Below are 20,232 nucleotides of genomic sequence, written 5' to 3'. Positions count from 1 at the left end.
GGGTCAGTGCCTTAGCTGTGTGCAGTGAAATAGGTGGGTCAGTGCCTTAGCTGTGTGCAGTGAAATAGGTGGGTCAGTGCCTTAGCTGTGTGCAGTGAAATAGGTGGGTCAGTGCCTTAGCTGTGTGCAGTGGCTATGTGAGGTCATGGTTCTGCAGACCTCATTCCTCTCTCAATAGAGAGTATCGGTGCAGCCCAGCACAGCCTTATGATGGTGTGTGAGTGTGTGTTGATGAAAGGCTCACCTTCTGTACGGTGATGGAATGTGTGTGTGTGTGTGTGTGTGTGTTGACTAAAGGCTCACCTTCTGTACTGTGATGGTGTGTGTGTTTCCATGTTTGATGGAGTGTGAAGTGTAATCCACGCTTATTGGTGCAGAAAAACGAATCCACCCGCTTATTTATCCATTTATTTACCTATTATTTAGTGATGACGTGTTCTCAACACAATAATGACGTATCATTTATAGTTTGTAAGCCTAATTTTAATGATGTTGCAGCTACTCTATATAAGAGAAATTCACTCAATGATTTCACTTACAAACAACTTGTGCAAATTCAAATCTTAGTATTTTGTGTATTTAACAAAGTATTCAATACAAAAATGCACACCTACTCATATCAACACCCAACTGATTGCATTAGATGACACATCTGACAACTTAATAATTTATTTTTCATTCATATAACCTCCCACACTCAGCTCGATGCACTTCTGTTCAGAATAGAATAGAATATCTTTATTTGTCATTGCACAAGTACGAAATTGAGGTAGCAGCTCTCAGACACAAAAACAATAAAAAAATATAGATTGAACTATACAGATTTACACTATAAATACCTAGCTTAAGTAAAAACAAGTAAAAACACAAGACATATTACACAACAGACAAATACAGGTCAGTTTTGTGCATTGTTAAGTGCTATGATGGCTCTTTTCCTGCACAACAAACAGCAGGAGAGTCCACGCTGTGTTCATCATGACGATAATAGCAGCATGGAGCTCACAGCTGCGTCTGTCCACTGATTGTCCCGAACAAGAGGACATCATTGGAGGGAGGAGCTCTTGATTGTCTTAAGTCTGCTCAGAAGTCGCGGAATTCTGGACACAAAATATAACTTTGTGGGATCATGGCCTGGAGCGACATGGAACTTCAAGTGTTTTTACTGATTTTGTTTCTCTGTTTGACTTCCAAGAGATGCGAGGGCAAAGTGAATCACAAACCGTCGTGCGGATATCCTCCCTCGCAGTGGTGCCGAACTCTGGAAATAGCGCTTGAGTGCGGGGTGAGCTGACTTTAACAGGACGACCCTCTGTTTCTCAGACTTTAAGCGACGTTAGATGACGGCATGTTCATTTTGTTTCCTAAACTGTGGCGTTATTACCATCAGTTGTCCAATGTAGTCTTAGTTTGTGTCCCACGTTAGACTGGTCTTGAAGTCTGGCTATGATCCACAGAATACTGTTGAATGGCTTTAAAACGTGTCTAATGTTACTACTTTGGTTCGAAGCTGTCTAAATCCCTGACCTGACTTCGGCGATTGCTCCCTAGTTGAAGGTTGAATGGGTGATTTTATAAAAAAAAAATTGGCCAGGTCTTCCATTTTCTTTTTTGTGTGTATCACCTGCATTGGTTTTCAAACAGTACGCTATTACCTGCACTGATGATCTGGATGAACAGCTGAATAGCGCCTTTTGTCTGATCATTCATCAGAACCTCATGCTTTTCAATTGGGAGCGGCAGGTTGCTAATTTGCAGCAGGCATGTGATGCCCACATCAGGGGAAACTCATTAGACGACTCAAGTCCTTCGCCTCCTTCTCTGGCCGAGTGTTTTCCAGAACCCTGTCCGAGATCACTCCCGTCATATTAAGACGCATGAACCACACCTGCTGTCCTGAGCCAAAAAGGCTGTGTTTCACTAATCCCCTTTTTTTTAGTTCTTTAAGATCTAACGGATGTGTGCCAACATGGAGGCCAAGCATGTTTAATTTCTTCAGCCACAATGAAATGATGCTGTACTCATTCATCAGGAGGTCTGCTCCTTCCACCTGTTGCTCAGGTGGTGATGATGATGATGATGATGATGATGATTGCTAGTCGTGTTTGTAGTGGTCAAGATGGTGATGGGGTTGATTTATTGATGGTAGTGACTACTTGTGATTTATCATGATCGTGGTGGTGGTCATGATGGTGTTGATTTTTGTGTTCAATGTAATGATGGTGGTGTTGATTTGGTAGGAGTAGAAATTTTGCTGATGGATCATTGGTGGTGATGATGATGGTGATTTTGGTCGTGGTAGAAATGGTGAAGGTGGTGATAAAGTTAACTCTGTTGCAGGTTCAGAAGCAGTGCCTGGAGCTGCGTGCCACGCGGCCCAACGTGACGGTGCCCCCGGTGGAGCTGACCCTGTACTACGAGAGCCTGTGCCCTGGCTGCAGGGACTTCATTACGCAACAGCTGTACCCCACCTGGACACTCCTCAGGGACATCCTGAGGGTCAACCTGGTGCCATACGGGAATGCAAAGGTACCGCGGTGGGGGGGGCGGAGGGTGGGAGCGACGCATTCTCACTCAGGTGGATTTGCCTTTAACGTTTGCCATTTTCCCACAGGAGATGCAGAATGCAGTCATCTGCCAACATGGGGAGCCAGAGTGTCATGTCAACCTGGTTGAGGTAGGACCGTTTAAGAGGGAGGGACTTTTTTTTTTTTTTAATGCTATGGATGTATGCATGCCATTTCCCACTGTTGCTTTCAGTATTTCAATCTGTTAGACATGTCAATATTTCTAGTCCTATCACAATAATTTTGCCTCTGGTTTGTGTTCCAATTAAAGTTTGTGTTCTTGCCCTTGGTAGGCATGTATCCTACACACCACCAGCCATGAAGCTTTCCACGTCATCAACTGCATGGAGTCTGCCTCCGATGTCCTGACTGCAGCTCAGTCTGTGAGTGCCGTCTGACCAGACCAGGGCAGCCATGTGACCATCGTGATTCACATTACCCGTTTTGGGTGTCCTGCTGTACTTACTAACATCCTCATGCATGTAGAGTGGGTGTCCTAACAAAGACGCTAGGAGCTGCTTTCTTCAGTGAGGTTTCCACTGGAGACTAGGAGCTGCTGTCTTCAGTGAGGTTTACAGTGACATGCTGATGTTGACATGTGTTGTATTAGGAGTTGCTTGTTGCCTGTTGTGAAACATTTGGTAGATCTGTTCACCACTGTTGTGAAACATCTGGTTATCTGGTAGATCTATTCACCACTGACACAGGTGCATATTGAATTTTGATTTGACCCCTAGTGTCTATGTGCAGCCTGATGTTCACTCTTCCTCTGGCTCATCCTCTCTCTCCCCTCAGTGCCTGCAGCTGTTTGCCCCGTCTGTCCGATGGGAGAACATCTCGTCCTGTGTCCGGGGGCCTCTCGGCCGGAGTCTGATTCACGAGAACGCGGCCAAGACTCGGGCGCTGAACCCGGCGCACACACACGTGCCTTGGGTCACATTCAATGGGGTAAGACCCACACAAGGCAGGAAGAAATGCAGAAGCCGGTCAAGGGAGTGATGGGGCAGCTGACTCATTATTACACGCACGCTATAGCTCACCCTTAAGCGTGCGCTAGCTCATCATTAAGCGTGCGCTAGCTCATCATTACGCACATGCTATATGATTCTGATCCGGATCTGGCTTGGCTCTAAATTTGCAACCGGTCAGAGCCAGATACGGGGTGGTTGCTGTCTGGTTATTCAGAGGGGATCTTAGAAGTTACAGAATTACAAACAAGAGAAACTATAAAAATTGAACTTATTTCAAGGCATTCATGGGGATACACTATTGCCAATGTCCATTTTGCATGTGTGTTTTTTTGTTTTGTTTTTTCCCTTTCCTTTTTTAGATGTACACAGACGAATTGGAAGATCAGGCGATGTCCTCTCTCTTCCATCTGGTTTGCAGTTTGTACAAAGTAGGTTTGAGCCTTTTGCATAAGTCTAACCATAGCAGAAAAGCCACCTATTTTCGTGTGTGTGTGTGTGTGTGGCTTTGCTAAATACATGTGTGTTCTGTGTTTTTCAGGGAGGCAAGCCTCCAGCCTGTACTGGAGCCCTGCGTAAACTAGACAGAAGCTTCTGCTGACAGAATAACTCCAAGACATGATGTGCCTTTCATACATTTCTTTTACAATAAATGCCTCTTAGGCCTGTCTATTGGGCTGTTGACTACTTTGATTTCTTAAGCACATATAAACTGCCTTATTGTTGGGACATTAATTTACACTGACCTTTCAAGATGGCTGTCATATAGAACCCAGTGAGTTCAGTGGTGAACTTTACAGCAAACATGCACTGGAAGCTTATTATTAATTATTGTTATTATTATTATTTATAGTGGGATGTATAAAAAGTAAATGTGGGACTGATCTTGATTTTGTTCAACGTTTACTACATGAATGCACTGCAAGCTGCTGTAAGAAATTATTCCCGTAAATATTTTATGTGAAATAAATCCCAGATATATAACCGACATTTGTGTTATGATTTTTATTAGTAGCCTAAGCCTTAGTGTAACTGTAACGAGAATTTGTAGTTAGGGTGGGCTCTAGTGTAGTGCGCTGACGATCCTTCCTACTCCAAAACTGTAGATGGCGATGTTTGTTTTCTCCTTCACTAAATATTCTACACCGAAGAAGGAATCTACTGTAGTGCATGCATAACTGGAATGGTTTGACTATCAGAGATGTGTGTGATTTATACGTATTCTGCATTTATTCGTGGATGTATATGAGTGTGTCGTCTGTTTCGCATAAGCTTTCTTCGTGATATTTCTAAAGAGGGTACGATCTTCGTTCACGGTGAGTTACCGCCAGTTTGGTTACTTTCAAACCCTCAATTCTGTTTGCCAAGGCTATGTTTCTATATGTTAACTTGTCTATGATTAACGTTGATTTTGAAACAATGAAGCATACCGAAGGCTGTGGCTTTCGTAATTGCAGAAGTAAGTTACAGGATCATCGCTGCTCTTCTGACTGGTGTGAGGCTACATGCTGTTGTCCATTTCTGACCTTGACGCACACAGTTATTCTAACATTTCAAAGTTTTCTCATTGTGATGTGTGTTTCTTCTCAACGTTCAGGGTCCTGCCATGGATATCATCCTACAGTTTTGTCGACATAAACTGCTGCCAAGAGCCTGTGCCACTGCTACCTCTTGCAAGCGGCTCTCGAGCTGCGCACATCCACTGAGAACCTCACATACCCCCGCACCACCGCCCTCCCCACTGCCGCTGGTATCGCGTCTGTTCCAGCCGTCCAACCTACGGGAGGGCCAGGACAGCGGAGACCTAACGTGCCGGAGCCAGAGACTGATGCTGCAGGCGGGCCTCCTCCACCCTTCCAACCCTGGCTGTTTCTACTATTTGCCAGCCACGGTGCGCTCCATGGAGAAGCTGGTGCGACTCATAGACCAGGAAATGAACGCCATCGGCGGGCAGAAGTTGGACATGCCTGCGCTGTGCGGGGCAGACCTGTGGCGTCGAAGTGGGCGCTGGGACCTTATGGGGAAAGAGATGTTCCGCCTGAGGGACCGGCACGGAATAGACTACTGCCTCGGCCCTACGCATGAGGAGGCGGTGACGGAGCTGCTGGCATCCCAGGCCAATCTGTCCTACCGACAGCTACCTCTGCTCCTCTACCAGGTGGATACACACACAGTTAAAGTGGCAGCCAATGATTTTTATTGTGGAAATATAGAAATGTTCATAGGCCTACAGTAATGACATACTGTAGGTCGGATAATACGTTGACAGTTATTCGTGTGTCTTTTGTTAGTGCATTTGTTTGAGGTGTTTTTAATGCATTTGTTGATAATGTAAATCACACACCACAAAAAATATGAAAAGGGGCTGTCACTGAGAAACAAAGCATATGAAGTTCACACTAGTATTGGAGAACGCTATTCATTTCTCATGTCTGTGATCACTACAGTTTTCCTATTTAGCATAGAAGACAAGCTTCAGTTAATCATTAGAACGGTGTGTATTGTGCACTGATCATGATGACCATGATGTGTATAGAATGTTGTGTATTCTGTTCTGTTTGTCTGGACAGTCAGCATTATCGTTGTTTCTGCTCTCTCAGGTGACAAGGAAGTTTCGGGACGAGCAGAAGCCAAAATTTGGGTTGCTACGGGGACGCGAGTTCTACATGAAGGACATGTACTCGTTTGATGTGAGCGAGGAAGCGGCGCACCACACCTACCAGTCCGTGTGCCATGCCTACGGGCGCCTCTTCGACCGGCTGGGCCTCAGGTGGGTGCAGGTGCAGGCGGACATGGGCAACATCGGGGGCACCCTCTCGCATGAGTTCCAGCTGCCCGCCGATGTTGGTGAGGACCGGCTGTTGACGTGTGGCAGCTGTTCCTTCTCTGCCAACGTCGAGCTGTTGGAGGCGGGGCAGACGGACTGCCCTCAGTGCCAGGCGGGCACCCTGGTGGAGTCCAAGGGCATTGAGGTGGGGCACACCTTTTACCTGGGCAGCAAGTACTCTGAGGTGTTCAGTGCCACCTTCAACACTGCCCAGAACAAGCCTACGCTGGCAGAAATGGGCTGCTTCGGCCTGGGCGTGACACGCATCCTCGCCGCCGCCATTGAGGTGCTCTCCAGCGACGACGCCATCCGTTGGCCGGGACTGCTGGCGCCCTACCAAGTGTGTGTCCTTCCCCCCAAGAAGGGCAGTAAGGTGGTAGCGCTAACCGGCCTGGCAGAGGAGCTGGCTCTCGGTCTGGGCAGCCTGCCCGGCCTAAGGGGGGAGGTGGTGTTGGACGACCGCACGCAGATGACCATCGGCAAGAGGCTGAAGGACGCCAGCCAGCTGGGGTACCCGTACGTGGTGGTGGTTGGGCAGGGGGTGGCCGAGCAGCAGCCGCAATTTGAGGTGATCTGCCAGCAGAGTGGGGAGACGCTCTTCCTCAGCAGAGATGCCCTCACAGACCTCCTGAGCAGAGTGGAGACGGTGTGATCACTGCACTGGCCACTGGGTGGGTAGGATTACAGTACTGGCCAGGATGGCTGAGTGGACAGTCTGGAGGAGTCTGGCCTCATTTAGGGAGAGACTGGATGACTGTGGAGGATGGTGTTGGGAGTGATTCTAGATTATGGCAGGTGGTGTCTATGCACTGGGCAAGAATAATGCAGATACTGCATGCTTGTGGACTGGTTGGGAGGGAGAAACTATTATCAGATATGAACAGCTTTGTGTTCGATGTCTTGTGTGGGAGGTGGATAAATGGGACCACTGATTACAATAAATAAACAATAAGTGTACGGTTTCCTTTGATGGAATTTTTATATATATATATATATTTGTTGTAAAAATAAACCACATTCTCTGGCTCTTTCCTCATTAGGAAGAATATCTTGTAAATGTTTTTAATGAAGTTCAAGCAACGTTTAGCGTCAAAGATAAACATTCCATTCGGAACTGGCAGAACCGCATGTTCAGTAAGGTTTTCTACCCGGACATATTTAACCAATGCACCAAACACTACACGTGGATTGTCCAATCAGCGTCTGGTGTGTGACTGCTAGTTTGGTTTTTAATTATTTTGAGAAATTCACGAACGCTTGTTTAGCAAACTGATAGTTGTATAAAGAATACCTGTTATTGTTAAGAAGGAGTGAGCAAGGACAAGACGCTGTGATGGCTTCTTTAGGACAACAAGGAGGCGACGAAAGCGATGATGGGATGGACGAGTTCATGGATAGATTTAGAACTGAGAAATATAAAAATGCTTTTAACGAAAGCAACTGGGAAGAGGTAAGGATGTTATACATTTTTAGCCATGTACCATTCTTCTGTAATCGACAACCAGTTAGTGGTTTAAATCTTGAATTTAGCAAACTTGTTAACGAGCTAACCGTTTCTCGTTAGTTACAGTAATTTACAGTTACAGATTGTGTAAGGAGGTTATCGCAACGGTGTTAATTATCGGACGGCTCGTGTTATCGGCAAACGTTCGCGTTGTCATGTTAACCCATTATTAAACTGAGCATATCGATTGTTAATCCATTATTATATTGAGCATATCGATTGTTTAACAGAATGGCTGATGTTTGACACTGTCCGATAACTGACAAACCTACGCTAGCACTCACTTTTCTGTTAGCTGCCATCAGTGTGCAAATCAGCGCAATGTCGCAACACATTCAGAATATATGTTCGTCTAACGATCAACCTAGCAGAAACGAAGGACTGCCGATTTCCAGAATTTATTTTTAGTTTCGGCTGGTTACTATTAGGTTGTCAACACAGCTGATCACACGCTTGAAGGGAGACCGCTAGCTCACTGTAATTTGTGTTGCAGTATTTCGTTGTTCTTGGTTAGGTTGTTGATGAGACGTTTCGTGAGGAAATTCTCAGAATGCTGTCATAATTCACTCTGGCATACTGTACGGTAGCTAATGTGTACACACTAAACAATCAATACTATTTATGGTTTCTCTCTTTCACTTCCTTCCTCTCTCCCCCCACCCGCTCCCTCTATGCACCCCCTGTTTAGGAGTTTGATACGATACCCATGTTCATGAAGAAAGTGCCAGACGTGATTGACCCAATGAAACATCCAGAGCTGGCCTGCATTCAGGCCATCATTCATGATGATGACCGGTCCCCTGAGGGTAGGTCTCCGTCAGTAGTGCTCACTCTCTAGATGGGTGTAGATGGGGAGGGTAGGTCTCTGTCAGTAGTGCTCTAGATGGGGTAGGTCACTGTCAGTAGTGCTCTCTCTCTCTCTCTAGATGGGTGTGGGTGGGAAGGGGAGGTCTCTGTCAGTAGTTCTCTCTCTCTCTCTCTCTCTCTAGATGGGTGTGGATGGGGAGGATAGGTATATGTCAGTAGTGCTCTCTCTCTAGATGGGTGTGGATGGGGAGGATGGGTCTCTGTCAGTAGTGCTCTCTCTCTAGATTAGAGGTTGGATAACCGACCCGGGCCCGTCGGAACCCAAAATATTTAGAAATGATACTCAGGCTCGGACACATGAGCGCAATAAGGCATTAAACATTCCATATTTAAAATATCTTAATAAGTAGGGAAGTCAACGTGTCTGCTTCACATGATGCAGAAATCGTTTTTGAGAATAAAATAAATCACATTTAGGATAACAGCTTTCTTCCTGTGTGTGGGGAATTTGTTTATGTCCAAGCTGTGACCACGCAATTACAGGCGGCAAAGTGGCATCATGGAAGAAGTTATCTGTAGAGTTTAAAACAATACAAAACTAAGGGAAATCTACTGTATGGAGATATTTCTGCTTAGTAATCAATGCAGATTTGAATGAGGCTGTTGGATATGTCCAATGTAAGAAGTGTAAAGTTGTAATGAAATATGATAGTAAGCGGACGGGAAATTCCGCCCTGCAGCGCCATGTGGATATAGTCTGCAAGACGACTGATGATGCCGGTTGGCTTTTGCAACCGAGCATCGCCGCCTTCGCTAGTTGCTCAAGAAAAATCCCACTCCAGGACAAACAGAAAATTACAGAAAAATGCCTTGCATTCTGTTGCAAAGACATAAGGCCATTTCGCTCCAATAAAGGCAGGCTATTCATGAAAAACATACGTAAATGTGTAAACAGCTCTAACTGTGTTGGTGTGTGTTCGTGGGGAATGGACCTTGCCTGTGTTGGTGTGTGTTAGTGATGAATGGACCCTAAATGGATCCCTTCCTGTCCCTACAGAACAGGCCCAGGGCCTGAAGGACGAGGGCAACGAGTACTTCAAGGAGAAGAACTACAAGAAGGCCATCGTGTCCTACTCTGAGGGACTGAAGAGGAACTGTGCTGACTCGGAGCTTAACGCCGTCCTGTACACCAACAGAGCCGCCGCGCATTACCACCTGGGTACAGCCTCACCACCCGTTACTCCCCACGTGTGGATTATGAGCTGTTAGCACATTAGTCATCTTTTCGTCATCGTCTCTACTCCTTTGCTTCCTAGGTAACATGCGTTCTGCTTTGAAGGACTCTGTTTCTGCCAACAAGATGAAGCCAAACCACCTGAAGGCTTTGCTGAGAGGTTGGTAACATGATAGATCTGACAATACCATAGACGTTACACTGTACTTATGTTTACCATACCATAGACGTTACACTGGAATAATGTCTTCTGCAGCTATGTTTACGTCCATGTGTGTTTGTTATTGTGTGTGACTACATCAGTATGTGTGTGTGTCCAGGGGCCCAGTGTTGCATGGAGCTGCGTAAATATGGCGACGCTCAGCAGTGGTGTGACGAGGGTCTGCGTATCCACCCCGCAGACAAGAAACTACAGGAGCTACGCAGCACAGCCGACAAACAGAAGGTGAGGAACCCCAGCAGACTGCTCTCTAGAGGGAGAAAGGACAGGAACCCTGGGAGCGTGTGTGTGCGTGCGTGCGTGAGTGTGTGTGATTCTACTCATGTGTTTGTCCTGATGTGTGTGTTCAGAGGGAGGCGGAGAGAGATGCCCGGAAAGCAAAGCTGAGAGAGAAGAAGCTGCGTGGGCAGAAAGAGGCTCTGCTGGCGGCCATAAAGGTAAGGGGGGGGGGGGGGGTCAACAGACGCACTTCCTGTTGGGTCAACAGACAGATATTTACACTATCAAACGATGTACATTACAACAGAGCCCGGTTGCAAGGTGAACGAACTGAAGAAGACGACTAGACATTCCTTAGTTTACCTGTTAGTCACTGGTTGGACACCTGACACAAAAAATCCAGCTGTGTCTGAAACGTTTAGAATAGAGTCCACCGCAAATGGTTTCAGTTTAATTTAATTAACTTTTGATAAGCTATCTTAATTCAGCACAGTAAAGGAAATCAAGAAAACAGAAATCTGAATGAATGATGAATCAACAATTGCATTTTTGCTAAATATCACATCATTGGTGTTCTCTGTTTCAGGAGCGCGGTGTGAAATTGATGAGAATTACGAAGCCCGTCCGTGAGGAAGAGGACGGTGAGGGTGATGAAGGCCAGGTGGCTGCTGGGATGGGGGAACTGGACGGGCTGATGTCCCAGGAGGCCACGGGGTCATGTGTGTTTCTGGACGACAGCGGCACCCTCCACTGGCCAGTGCTGTTCCTGTACCCTGAACATTGCCAGACCGATTTCATCTCTGCCTTCTGTGAGACGTCTAAGTAAGCAGCACTTCTTTCTACACACAGACACAGACACAGACACAGACACAGACACAGACACAGACACAGACACAGACACAGACACAGACACAGACACAGACACAGACACAGACACAGACACAGACACAGACACAGACACCATGTGATTTTGGCTTGTGTGTTTGACTGGAGTATCTCTTCTCAGTCTCCTAGACCACCTCGCTGTCATGTTTGGAGACGAGCTTCCTCCTTGGGATGCAGACAGGAAGTACCTCCCCCACAACCTTCAGGTGAGTGTCCTGCCCAATGAGTGTGCAGCAAACCAGTCACAGGAAAGATGGCTGAACTCTAGCCTCAAGTGTGTCTCTTTATTAAACAGCTGGTTTATTTCTACACAAACGCATACGCAAAGGAAACCAACTTTAGATGGTGCTGGTGTACGTGTCTCTTTGAGCAGAGGTCTTCAACCGGGGGTCCGCGACCCCCAGGGGGTCCGCCAAATTATTTCATCTGAAGCATTTTTTCTCTCTTCCAAAAATTAAAAACGTCCAAAAGACTACATAAACATAAACAGAACGTAAAAATTATAATACATAGGCTACCCATCAGTCTTCACGCGACCATTTGATCATAATGGCAACATATGCACTTTTAGCTACATTTAGCTATCTGGTGCCAAAAGACGTTACCTGCCATAACCATACAATTTGAAATAATTGATCGTTTTGTAATTTCTCGGAACAAAAGCTCCTCCTCAGACACCACTGATGGCGGTTCAGGTGATCTACCTTCCATGAACAGCCAAAAGTGCAAACGGGAGAAGACACGTAAATATTCAGAGAATTATCTGAAGTTTGCCTTCACCTACAAAGAGACCGATGGTGAAGAATTAGCAGTGTGCGTGGTTGCTCTTTCGTGCTATCAAACGAAACTATGAAACCATCACAGCTGCAACGACACTCAAAGACAACCCATGCTCACTTGAAAGAAAAAAAAAAACATTTAATTTTTCCCGTTTAAAATCTTTTGAGGGCCAGCAGACCTTGATGAGACAATCAGCCAAAGTGTGCGAGCTAGCTTTAAAAGCCTCTTATCAAGTTGCATTACGTGTCGCTCAGACCAAACAGCCATACATAATTGCGGAAAGTTTAATATTGCCAACAGCTATTGATATGTGCAAAACAATGTTTGGGAAGGATGAGTATGTTAAAAAAACTGAAACACATCCCAATGCCCGCCCTATTGATGATTTGGCAGCTGATGTGAGGGCACTACTAGTTGCAAAACTCCAGAAGGCAGATTATTTTGCACTACAATTAGATGAATCCACCGATGTGTCAAACGACGCTCAGCTTTTTTGTGATTTGTCGACCAAAATGAGATGCAGGAGGAATTTCTATTCTGTAAGCAGCTGCCTGGAGGTAAAAAAAGTTCAGAGATTTTCAAAGTGATCGACAATTTTTTCCGTGAACATGATATATCCTGGCCAAAATGTGTCGCGATGAGCACAGACGGGTGCAAGAGCCATGTATGACGCACTGAATGCTTCATAGGGAGAATGTTGTTGCCAAAGACATGAATGATGAATTCTCAAACGCCAGATCTCTCACTAGGTATGAGATATTTCATCCATACTTAAGCTTCTCAAGCTACTCCATTCTTTGTCCCTCCCTAATTGAATACAGAGTGATGGCTAACTGAAGGGAGAAAAAATGTCAATAATAGAATACATTGAAATGAGTTGTGTGTCACAGATGATTTGTAATTCTGTTCAAACGTGTGTAGGGGACAGTGTGTGTGTGACTGACACTTAAATCCAAATAAATTATATGAATATTGGTCCTTGGGCTGAAAAAGGTTGAAGACCCCTGTCTTAGAGTCTATATCAGTGCTTAGCGCTCTAACCTGCGACCTCTAACCTCTCTCTCTCTCTCTCTCTCTCTCTCTCAGCTGTTTTTTGAGGATGCTGAGAGCGAGCGGCTGCATCAGGTGGATGTGACTGCGCCCCTCCTCAAAGTCCTACAGCACAGCAGGTGATCTACATTCACGTTTACATTCATCTTAAAATAAAATAAACAAACAAACAAAAAACATCTTTTAGTCCTCTAGTCCTCTAAATGTGTCTGTTCATGTCTTACTGTAGAAACTTCCGGTCAGCAGTTGTGTTGTTTAAGATTGAGAGCACTGCTCTGATAATCTAAACCCCTCCCCCCCTCTCTCTCTCTTTCTGCCCCTTCATCTCTCTCTTCTTTCCCAGGTGTACAGTAAAGGACGGCAGCCCTTCCTTCATCGTCCTGGTAACTGGGTCATCATACAGCAAGCAGTTCCTGTCAGGGAAGAAAATCCATTGGCTAAAGTGAGGTCATGACCTCAGAGGGACATTTGATGGACTGTGTTCCTTACCAGTCAGAGACAGTTCTGTGTGTGTGTGGCCCGCCCACTTACAGTATGTGCAATGCAGAGATGAGGAGGCTGACTGGCTGACTGGCTGACTGGCTGGCTGACTGGCTGACTGGCTGACTGGCTGGCTGACTGGCTGGCTGACTGACTGGCTGACTGACTGGCTGACTGACTGGATGACTGACTGGATGACTGACTGGATGACTGACTGACTGACTGACTGACTGTTTGATTGATTGACTGACTGTCTGACTGACTGAAGCAGCACCTGAGAGGGAGTCTGTCAAACATGCTGCTGCTTTTGATATCTGCTGATCTGATATCTGAGGAGATGAGAAAGGGGGCTGGCAGGACATCAGTACATTAGTCACCGATTGTCTGTATTCATTTGTGATATATGTTAATAACCACCCTGTCAGCATTTATTAAATGTTGATATCCACTGAGTCGGCATGTACTATTGTGATGTTTATAAGTAATACTGAAGCACCAGTCATGCTCCACTAACTGGCCAATCACGCACCGTCTTTCTGGCTAGGGACGGGTTATTCATTTAGGCATGATCATGACCCACACTGTTTTCTTAGTGAATGGCTGAGCTCTCAGTGCATGACTATGGGCCCTAATGGTACAGGGCAAGGAGCACTGCAAACAAGCGTCACGCAGCAGTAACCCTGCAGTGAGAATGGGGATATATATATGTATATATCTATGTCAATACCTATATGTTAGGGATATTTTCACCCTTTCTCAGGACTGTATTAACCTCAGAATTAAGACTCACACAACCAAGAATATAATAAATAACAAACTTTTACTCTGGCGAAGAGGAGTGAATGGTTCTAGACCGCTCGTCAACATACCATCATACAATATGAGTGCAGTGGTTTCAGAACGCTGTTCAAGCCATCACTGACTTCTCTGGTAAAAAGTAACAGACTTTATGCAAAGACAATATCACAGAACAAAGACATGACACTCCCATCTTGTACCATCCCGTCCTTGGTTCCAGGAGATAAGAATGTTTACCTTCCCCCAACCCTGACTCTGTCTCTTAATGTTTACACAGGATGGCAGACAGGATTCTGGGATACACTTTAGGATATCTGCACTTTAGCTGAACTTTACTTCTGCCCAGCAACAAGACATTCCACAACCCCCCAATTCCTTCTTATCTTATGTAAACATATACGTGAGGTTTCTGGGTTAACATTCTTGACTCTGCTAATTGTCTTCCAAAGTCCAATCTACATGGAGAACTCAGGGCACACAGCATTTTGGAACAAAACTTAAAACAAAAAGATATTCATGATAAAATATACTATTACTTTCTTTAACACTATATCTGCTCATTTCATTTACACAAAGCATAGTGGCAAGCATAGCAAATAATTAGTGGATGTGGCAATGGCCTTTATCAGCCAATCCCAATTATTCCAGCATACCTCATTAATGTTCGCATAGAGCTCAGTAATAGTTCCATAGTGGTCAAACAAAACCTTTCCAGTCTACACCAGAGGAGAGGGATGTTATTGTGCGAATGGTCTGCCCAATATGAAATCATTTAAAGTTTCACGAAAAAGGTGTTCCTTTGAAGGAACTTGTTTATACAAGGAACTCTCACGTTTGCACACGGACAGACCCGTGTTTGCGTGTAGAATCTTGTTCATTTTCTGAAAAGATATTAAATTACTTTTAGGTCAGGCATACATTGCGTAATGCCAGCCGTGTTGCCCTGACGTGTGAAATGAGGTCCTATGTGATCTTATTTACATTCACACGCAGCATTATCAACAGCGCTGCCTGCCTGAGAAGTACTTCAACATGTCACCTGAATACAGGTGAACTCACAGACACACATGCACACACATCATGTTTTAACAGACTTTACTGTTTTCTTAAGTAAGTGTGATGATTCAGTTTAAATACAGTTTATCAACATGAACTCCAATCAGGCTCCTCCTCAGTGTAGACACAGCCTTTATGGTGATGGGTGATGAGTACCAGCTAGGCCTGTTTAAAATGCCTCGATAACAGATTCACCTGACTAAACCTGAGAATCAGGCCCCCGGGCTGCATTCCTGAGAAGGGTCAGGGGCGTGTGACTGCTTTCCATTGCACATGATAACACGCTCAGGAACTCATTGCACATGAAAACACACTCAGGAACTCATTGCACATGAAAACACACTCAGGAACTCATTGTGATCTCACAGTACTCTTTAAGAGCTGAACATAAAACCTCTATCTCCAAGCCTGTGTTGGTCTGGATCTACAGGGTTTCCCATGCAGTTTGTGAAGATATTCCCTTTTTCTAAAGACAGTCAGAGAGGGATGTTCAAAACCTCCTTCATAAGAAAGATAAATGTCCAGGAGAGGGAACTCTCTTCCATTCTACTTGATTCCATAAAACATTCTAACTCTGTCAGACAGACAGACAATACTGCTGTGTCAACACATTGCCTCTCCCTCAACATTCCTCGTTTTCTGATGTCACAGTGATACATTGGTCCTTGACTAGACTGAAAAGTGTATATCTGTCTTCATTTGTGTTTTGGGATTGCTTTTTGTGCCTTACAATGCACACACACACGTACAGATTAACATACACACACACACACACACACACACACAAACACAAATCCTGGTGGGCTCCTCTCTCCTCTGATGTAGACAGTGAGTAGCCCAGTGATGTCCTCCACACACAGACACACACGCTTCCTGGTATGTTCCTCTCACTTTCACAGCGAGAGTCAGGGGACTTCACAAACACCTACAGACCTGCATTATTACACACATACACACACACACACATACACGTGTGTTCCTCTCCTCCTCACACAGATAGTGAGCGTCCCAGCACCGTCTTCCCGCGTGGCTGTAGACTGTCCAGTAGGTGGCGCACCAGTTTGTTGCGGCCCCTCTTCACCAGCGTCCTGGACAGCTCCGTCACCTCGGCCGTGTGAGAGCGGCACAGTGCCCGCAGCTCCGCCCGGACCACCCCCGCCGAATAGGTCTTCTCCGCCCGCCGCACGCACTCCTCCAGCCTGATGATGGCACTGTCCGTGTCAGGGCCCGGGCAGCAGCACGCGAGCAGGGCGGTCAGCAGGCAGCCCAGAACGGCGGGGTCAGCCGCTCCGGGTCGCTGCAGCTTCAGGGCCCGCAGGAAGCAGTCGGCCGCATTGTGCTCCTCCCCCTTCAGCAGTAGGCAGCGGCCGCGCAGCAGCTGCAGCTCTGGCAGGCTCTCGCCCGGTGGGCACTGCAGCGCCCGCGCCAGACACACAAGGGCACTGTTCACCGCCCCCTCGTCCACCAGCAGAGACTCCTGCACTGCATCCACCCCCATGTAGTAGAACACCTGGAGACAGGACGAGTGGAACAGGAAGGAGAGGTTAGAGAACACACACGAGGAGAACTGGGAAGAGAGGTTAGAGTAGACACACACGAGTAGAACAGGGAGGAGACGTTAGAGAACACACACACGAGTAGAACAGGGAGGAGACGTTAGAGAACACACACACAAGTAGAACAGGTACGGTAAGTGAGGTTAGAGGACACACAAGTCTAATACTCTCCAGTGGATTTAACACACCTACACCGACATACACACCTTCACCTTGTGTGTGTGAGTGTGTGTGTGTGTGTGTGTGCGTGTGCGCCCATACCGACATACACACCATCACTCACTCACTCTAACACACACACCCTGTTTCCAAACAATGTTTGTGACAGGTGTCTTCAGCAAGCTGTCTTGCTTGAATGAATGGTGAGTGTTATTGTGGTTGTGTGTGTGTGCGTGTGTGTGTGCGTGTGTGTGTGCGTGTGCGTGTGCCGTGTGCGTGTGCATGTGTGTGTGTGTTTGTGTGTGTGTGTGCTCTCTGTGCTGACCTGTGCCATCTCCAGGTGTGTTCTAAGGCAGGGCCTCACACTCAGCACGCGCTCCAGGTCGGCTTTGGCCTCTCGCAGGATCTGCCTGTCGGGTATCCCAGCATGCCTCTGTTTGGCCCTCTCCAGGTCCCGCACATACGCTGTGACGTTAATCTGAGGCAGAAGACAGCAGAGGTCACTCGTAGGAGACTAAAACACATACACTGGGACGTTAATCTGAGGCAGAAGACAGCAGAGGTCACTCGTAGGAGACTAAAACACATACACTGGGACGTTAATCTGAGGCAGAAGACAGCAGAGGTCACTCGTAGGAGACTAAAACACATACACTGGGATGTTAATCTGAGGCAGAAGACAGCAGAGGTCACTCGTAGGAGACTAAAACACATACACTGGGACGTTAATCTGAGGCAGAAGACAGCAGTGGTCACTCATAGGAGACTAACACCAGCCAGACGTTAACAGAGGGATCTGACTTTAATCTGAGGCCAAAGACATCAGTGATCAATGCTAGTCACTCATAAAACCAGTTAACGGAGGGATGGGACTTTGAGACGTTAACAGACGGATGGGACTTTAATCTGAATGACACTCTGATGCCAGCTGGTCAGGTTGGTCTGTGTGCCACTCTGATGCCAGCTGGTCAGGTTGGTCTGTGTGCTTGTGCTGTACCTTGGCGCGGTTGCAGTAGGCCTGCCAGTTGAGCTCAGGGTCGGGCAGCACGTTGAGCGCCATGTTGCTGATGCCCGTTGCCATGTCGTGCTTGCCCAGTTCCAGGAAGACCTTCACCAGCTGGTTCAGGATGAGGGCATCGTCGGTGGCAAACTTGATGGCCTGCAGAGATACGAAACCCTCAGCTCATCAAACCGTGCCATCTTAGAGTGACAGCGCAGCATAGGCTCGCATCATAGGAGCTGCTTTACAGAGTGCAGATAAGATCTGAGTCTGTTCAAGCCTGTGTGTGTGTGTGTGTGTACGTGTGTGTGCGCCTGTGTTAGTGTGTCAGGAGAGCGGGCGTACCAATCCGTAGCAGGATAGCGGTTCTGAGCCTGAGTAGCCACAGTCGTGGACGGCCATGGGCACCGTGGAGAACTCAGACTTCCTTTCCAGCAGCACACCAACATAACACCAGGCCAGAGCTGAGGAGACCAAGGACAGGAGAGAGGGAGAAAGAGAGGGAAAGAGAGAGAGGGAGAGAGAGGCAGTTATAGCCAGTTTTAACCAGTCAGGCTGTAAAGCTCCTCATAGAGTCCCCAGCCACCACTGCAGTAAAGCTCCTCATAGAGTCCCCAGTCACCATTGCTGTAAAGCTCCTCATTGTGTCCCTATTCACCACTGCTGTAAAGCTCCTCGTAGTGTCCCTATTCACCACCAGTAAAGCACTTCTCCCAACTGAGTCACTACCCACACCCAAACACGTGTGTGTGCGTGGCAGAGGCAGAGGCAGAGGCAGATAACTAGAGTGCTGATGTGTGTGTGTTTATGTGGCACTATTGTAGACTGGGAGAGCACACCTATCTGTGTCATTACCTTTGAGATTGACTCTGTCAGACTCCAGCACCTGTGTGAGCAACTTCAGGCCTTTGTTGTAGAGGGGCAGCCTGGAGTATTCACTGTTCTCTTTATCCCGCAGCATTCCATCCAGCCTACAAATCACAGCACAGACAGGAGGGGGGCCACGCCCAGATATGATCTGAAGTATACTTAAACGTGTTAGAGAGTAAAATAAGTAAGTGCTTCCGAGCAAAGCAGCAAAGCAAGCGTTCGTACCTTATGTAAACAGTTGCCATTTTAAGATACCAGCTTCTTTTCTCCTCTGTTGGTATCTATGAGAGAGGAAGACTCTGTTGGCCGACTGATGATTCGCTCATAAAAATGAGCTTTACATACGTTATATATACAGTATAGCATGCTTAGAGATAGATGGCTACGTCTTTACATACATTATAGGCATGCTTAGAGATGGCTACGTCTTTACATATGAGTGATAAGGCATGCTTAGAAATAGTTGGCTACCAAAGAGTAACCTATCACCCCTTTCAAGAAGTACATATATTATATAACTGTTTAAATATGTTTAACTATAAGTATATAAGTATATATTTGACATCTAATGAGGAGAGCTAATCTCTGTTGTACTGACCAGCTCTGCTCCGTGGTCCAGCGCTCTGTTATAGAGTGTGACAGTGGCCGTCAGCCTCTCTCTGAACACGTCCTCGTCCTCCAGCTCCACGTCCCAGGGATGTGCGTAGGCCTGCTCCGCCAGGCACCGGGCCGCTCGCAGCCTGGGCCCGTCCTGGTCGTCGTCCCCGTCACCCAGGCCCATGAGGGCGGACACCTTCTCCACGCACTCCCCCGCCTCCGCCTCGCGGCCCAGTCGGTCGTACACGTAGCCCAGGTTGGCCCAGGCGTTCAGGTTGGTGGGCTCCTCGCGGCATACGCCGCGGAATGCCTCCTCTGCCTCGGCCAGCTGGTCCAGGTGGAAGTCCAGGAGGCCCAGGAGGTTCCGGACGGCGTACTGCAGCCAGCCGGTCTCGGCCTCCAGCTGGGCGCGCAGGCTCTCCTGGCGCAGGTGTGTGTCGCGGCGGCGCAGCTCCACCGGCCCACGGGCCTCCCCGTTCAGGTGCAGCCCCAGGTGGAAGTGGCCCGGGATGTAGTCCAGGCCCTCGATCAGGGCCTCCAGGTCCTCATCAGAGGTGGTGCTGTCCTCCATGGCTGTCCCAGACACACTCACACAGGCACTCTCTGTCACTTACGTACACACACACACACGCATTTACTAAGAGGGGCTACTGAC

At 47.1% G+C, this 20,232-nt stretch overlaps 4 protein-coding genes across 4 annotated transcripts; 3 read left to right on the top strand and 1 right to left on the bottom strand.

Annotated features, from left to right (window-relative positions):
* Positions 1-1,042: 1,042 nt before the first annotated feature.
* LOC105893713 (gamma-interferon-inducible lysosomal thiol reductase) lies at positions 1,043-4,525 on the top strand. The gene is made up of 7 exons (XM_012820171.3): positions 1,043-1,285; positions 2,341-2,529; positions 2,615-2,677; positions 2,861-2,950; positions 3,363-3,515; positions 3,898-3,966; positions 4,077-4,525. Exons 1-7 carry the CDS (start codon positions 1,130-1,132, stop codon positions 4,134-4,136), a joined length of 780 nt encoding a protein of 259 aa, XP_012675625.1. The 5' UTR covers positions 1,043-1,129; the 3' UTR covers positions 4,137-4,525.
* Positions 4,526-4,630: 105 nt separating this feature from the next.
* Positions 4,631-7,442, top strand: pars2 (prolyl-tRNA synthetase 2, mitochondrial). Its single transcript, XM_012820170.3, has 3 exons — positions 4,631-4,851; positions 5,133-5,693; positions 6,136-7,442. The coding sequence occupies exons 2-3, from the start codon at positions 5,142-5,144 to the stop codon at positions 7,012-7,014; spliced, it is 1,431 nt and encodes a 476-aa protein (XP_012675624.1). The 5' UTR covers positions 4,631-4,851; positions 5,133-5,141; the 3' UTR covers positions 7,015-7,442.
* A 101-nt stretch (positions 7,443-7,543) lies between these two features.
* On the top strand, positions 7,544-13,993 carry ttc4 (tetratricopeptide repeat domain 4). Its single transcript, XM_031574206.2, has 10 exons — positions 7,544-7,812; positions 8,555-8,672; positions 9,731-9,892; positions 9,990-10,067; positions 10,228-10,352; positions 10,478-10,564; positions 10,933-11,168; positions 11,353-11,437; positions 13,098-13,180; positions 13,405-13,993. Exons 1-10 carry the CDS (start codon positions 7,696-7,698, stop codon positions 13,505-13,507), a joined length of 1,194 nt encoding a protein of 397 aa, XP_031430066.1. The 5' UTR covers positions 7,544-7,695; the 3' UTR covers positions 13,508-13,993.
* A 2,012-nt stretch (positions 13,994-16,005) lies between these two features.
* ttc22 (tetratricopeptide repeat domain 22) lies at positions 16,006-20,232 on the bottom strand. The gene is made up of 7 exons (XM_042708991.1): positions 19,579-20,232; positions 19,206-19,261; positions 18,966-19,171; positions 18,456-18,574; positions 18,108-18,269; positions 17,436-17,588; positions 16,006-16,905 (listed from the first exon to the last, which is right to left on the bottom strand). Exons 1-7 carry the CDS (start codon positions 20,146-20,148, stop codon positions 16,384-16,386), a joined length of 1,788 nt encoding a protein of 595 aa, XP_042564925.1. The 5' UTR covers positions 20,149-20,232; the 3' UTR covers positions 16,006-16,383.

Source organism: Clupea harengus, chromosome 10, assembly GCF_900700415.2.
Source record: "Clupea harengus chromosome 10, Ch_v2.0.2, whole genome shotgun sequence".
Lineage (NCBI taxonomy): Eukaryota > Metazoa > Chordata > Actinopteri > Clupeiformes > Clupeidae > Clupea > Clupea harengus.
Note: the sequence above shows the minus strand (reverse complement) of the source record. Positions and strands in the feature narration are given on the sequence as shown.

Coding starts and splice junctions, on each gene's coding strand:
- ttc4 (XM_031574206.2), top strand. CDS start 7,696: ATGGCTTCTTTAGGACAACAAGGAGGCGACGAAAGCGATGATGGGATG. Junction 9,893..9,989: donor CGCCGCGCATTACCACCTGG/GTACAGCCTCAC, acceptor TTTGCTTCCTAG/GTAACATGCGTTCTGCTTTG. Junction 11,169..11,352: donor GCCTTCTGTGAGACGTCTAA/GTAAGCAGCACT, acceptor ATCTCTTCTCAG/TCTCCTAGACCACCTCGCTG.
- pars2 (XM_012820170.3), top strand. CDS start 5,142: ATGGATATCATCCTACAGTTTTGTCGACATAAACTGCTGCCAAGAGCC. Junction 5,694..6,135: donor TACCTCTGCTCCTCTACCAG/GTGGATACACAC, acceptor CTGCTCTCTCAG/GTGACAAGGAAGTTTCGGGA.
- LOC105893713 (XM_012820171.3), top strand. CDS start 1,130: ATGGCCTGGAGCGACATGGAACTTCAAGTGTTTTTACTGATTTTGTTT. Junction 3,516..3,897: donor CTTGGGTCACATTCAATGGG/GTAAGACCCACA, acceptor TTCCTTTTTTAG/ATGTACACAGACGAATTGGA. Junction 3,967..4,076: donor TGGTTTGCAGTTTGTACAAA/GTAGGTTTGAGC, acceptor TGTGTTTTTCAG/GGAGGCAAGCCTCCAGCCTG.
- ttc22 (XM_042708991.1), bottom strand. CDS start 20,148: ATGGAGGACAGCACCACCTCTGATGAGGACCTGGAGGCCCTGATCGAG. Junction 19,262..19,578: donor TGGACCACGGAGCAGAGCTG/GTCAGTACAACA, acceptor CCTCTCTCATAG/ATACCAACAGAGGAGAAAAG. Junction 17,589..18,107: donor CCTACTGCAACCGCGCCAAG/GTACAGCACAAG, acceptor CTTCTGCCTCAG/ATTAACGTCACAGCGTATGT.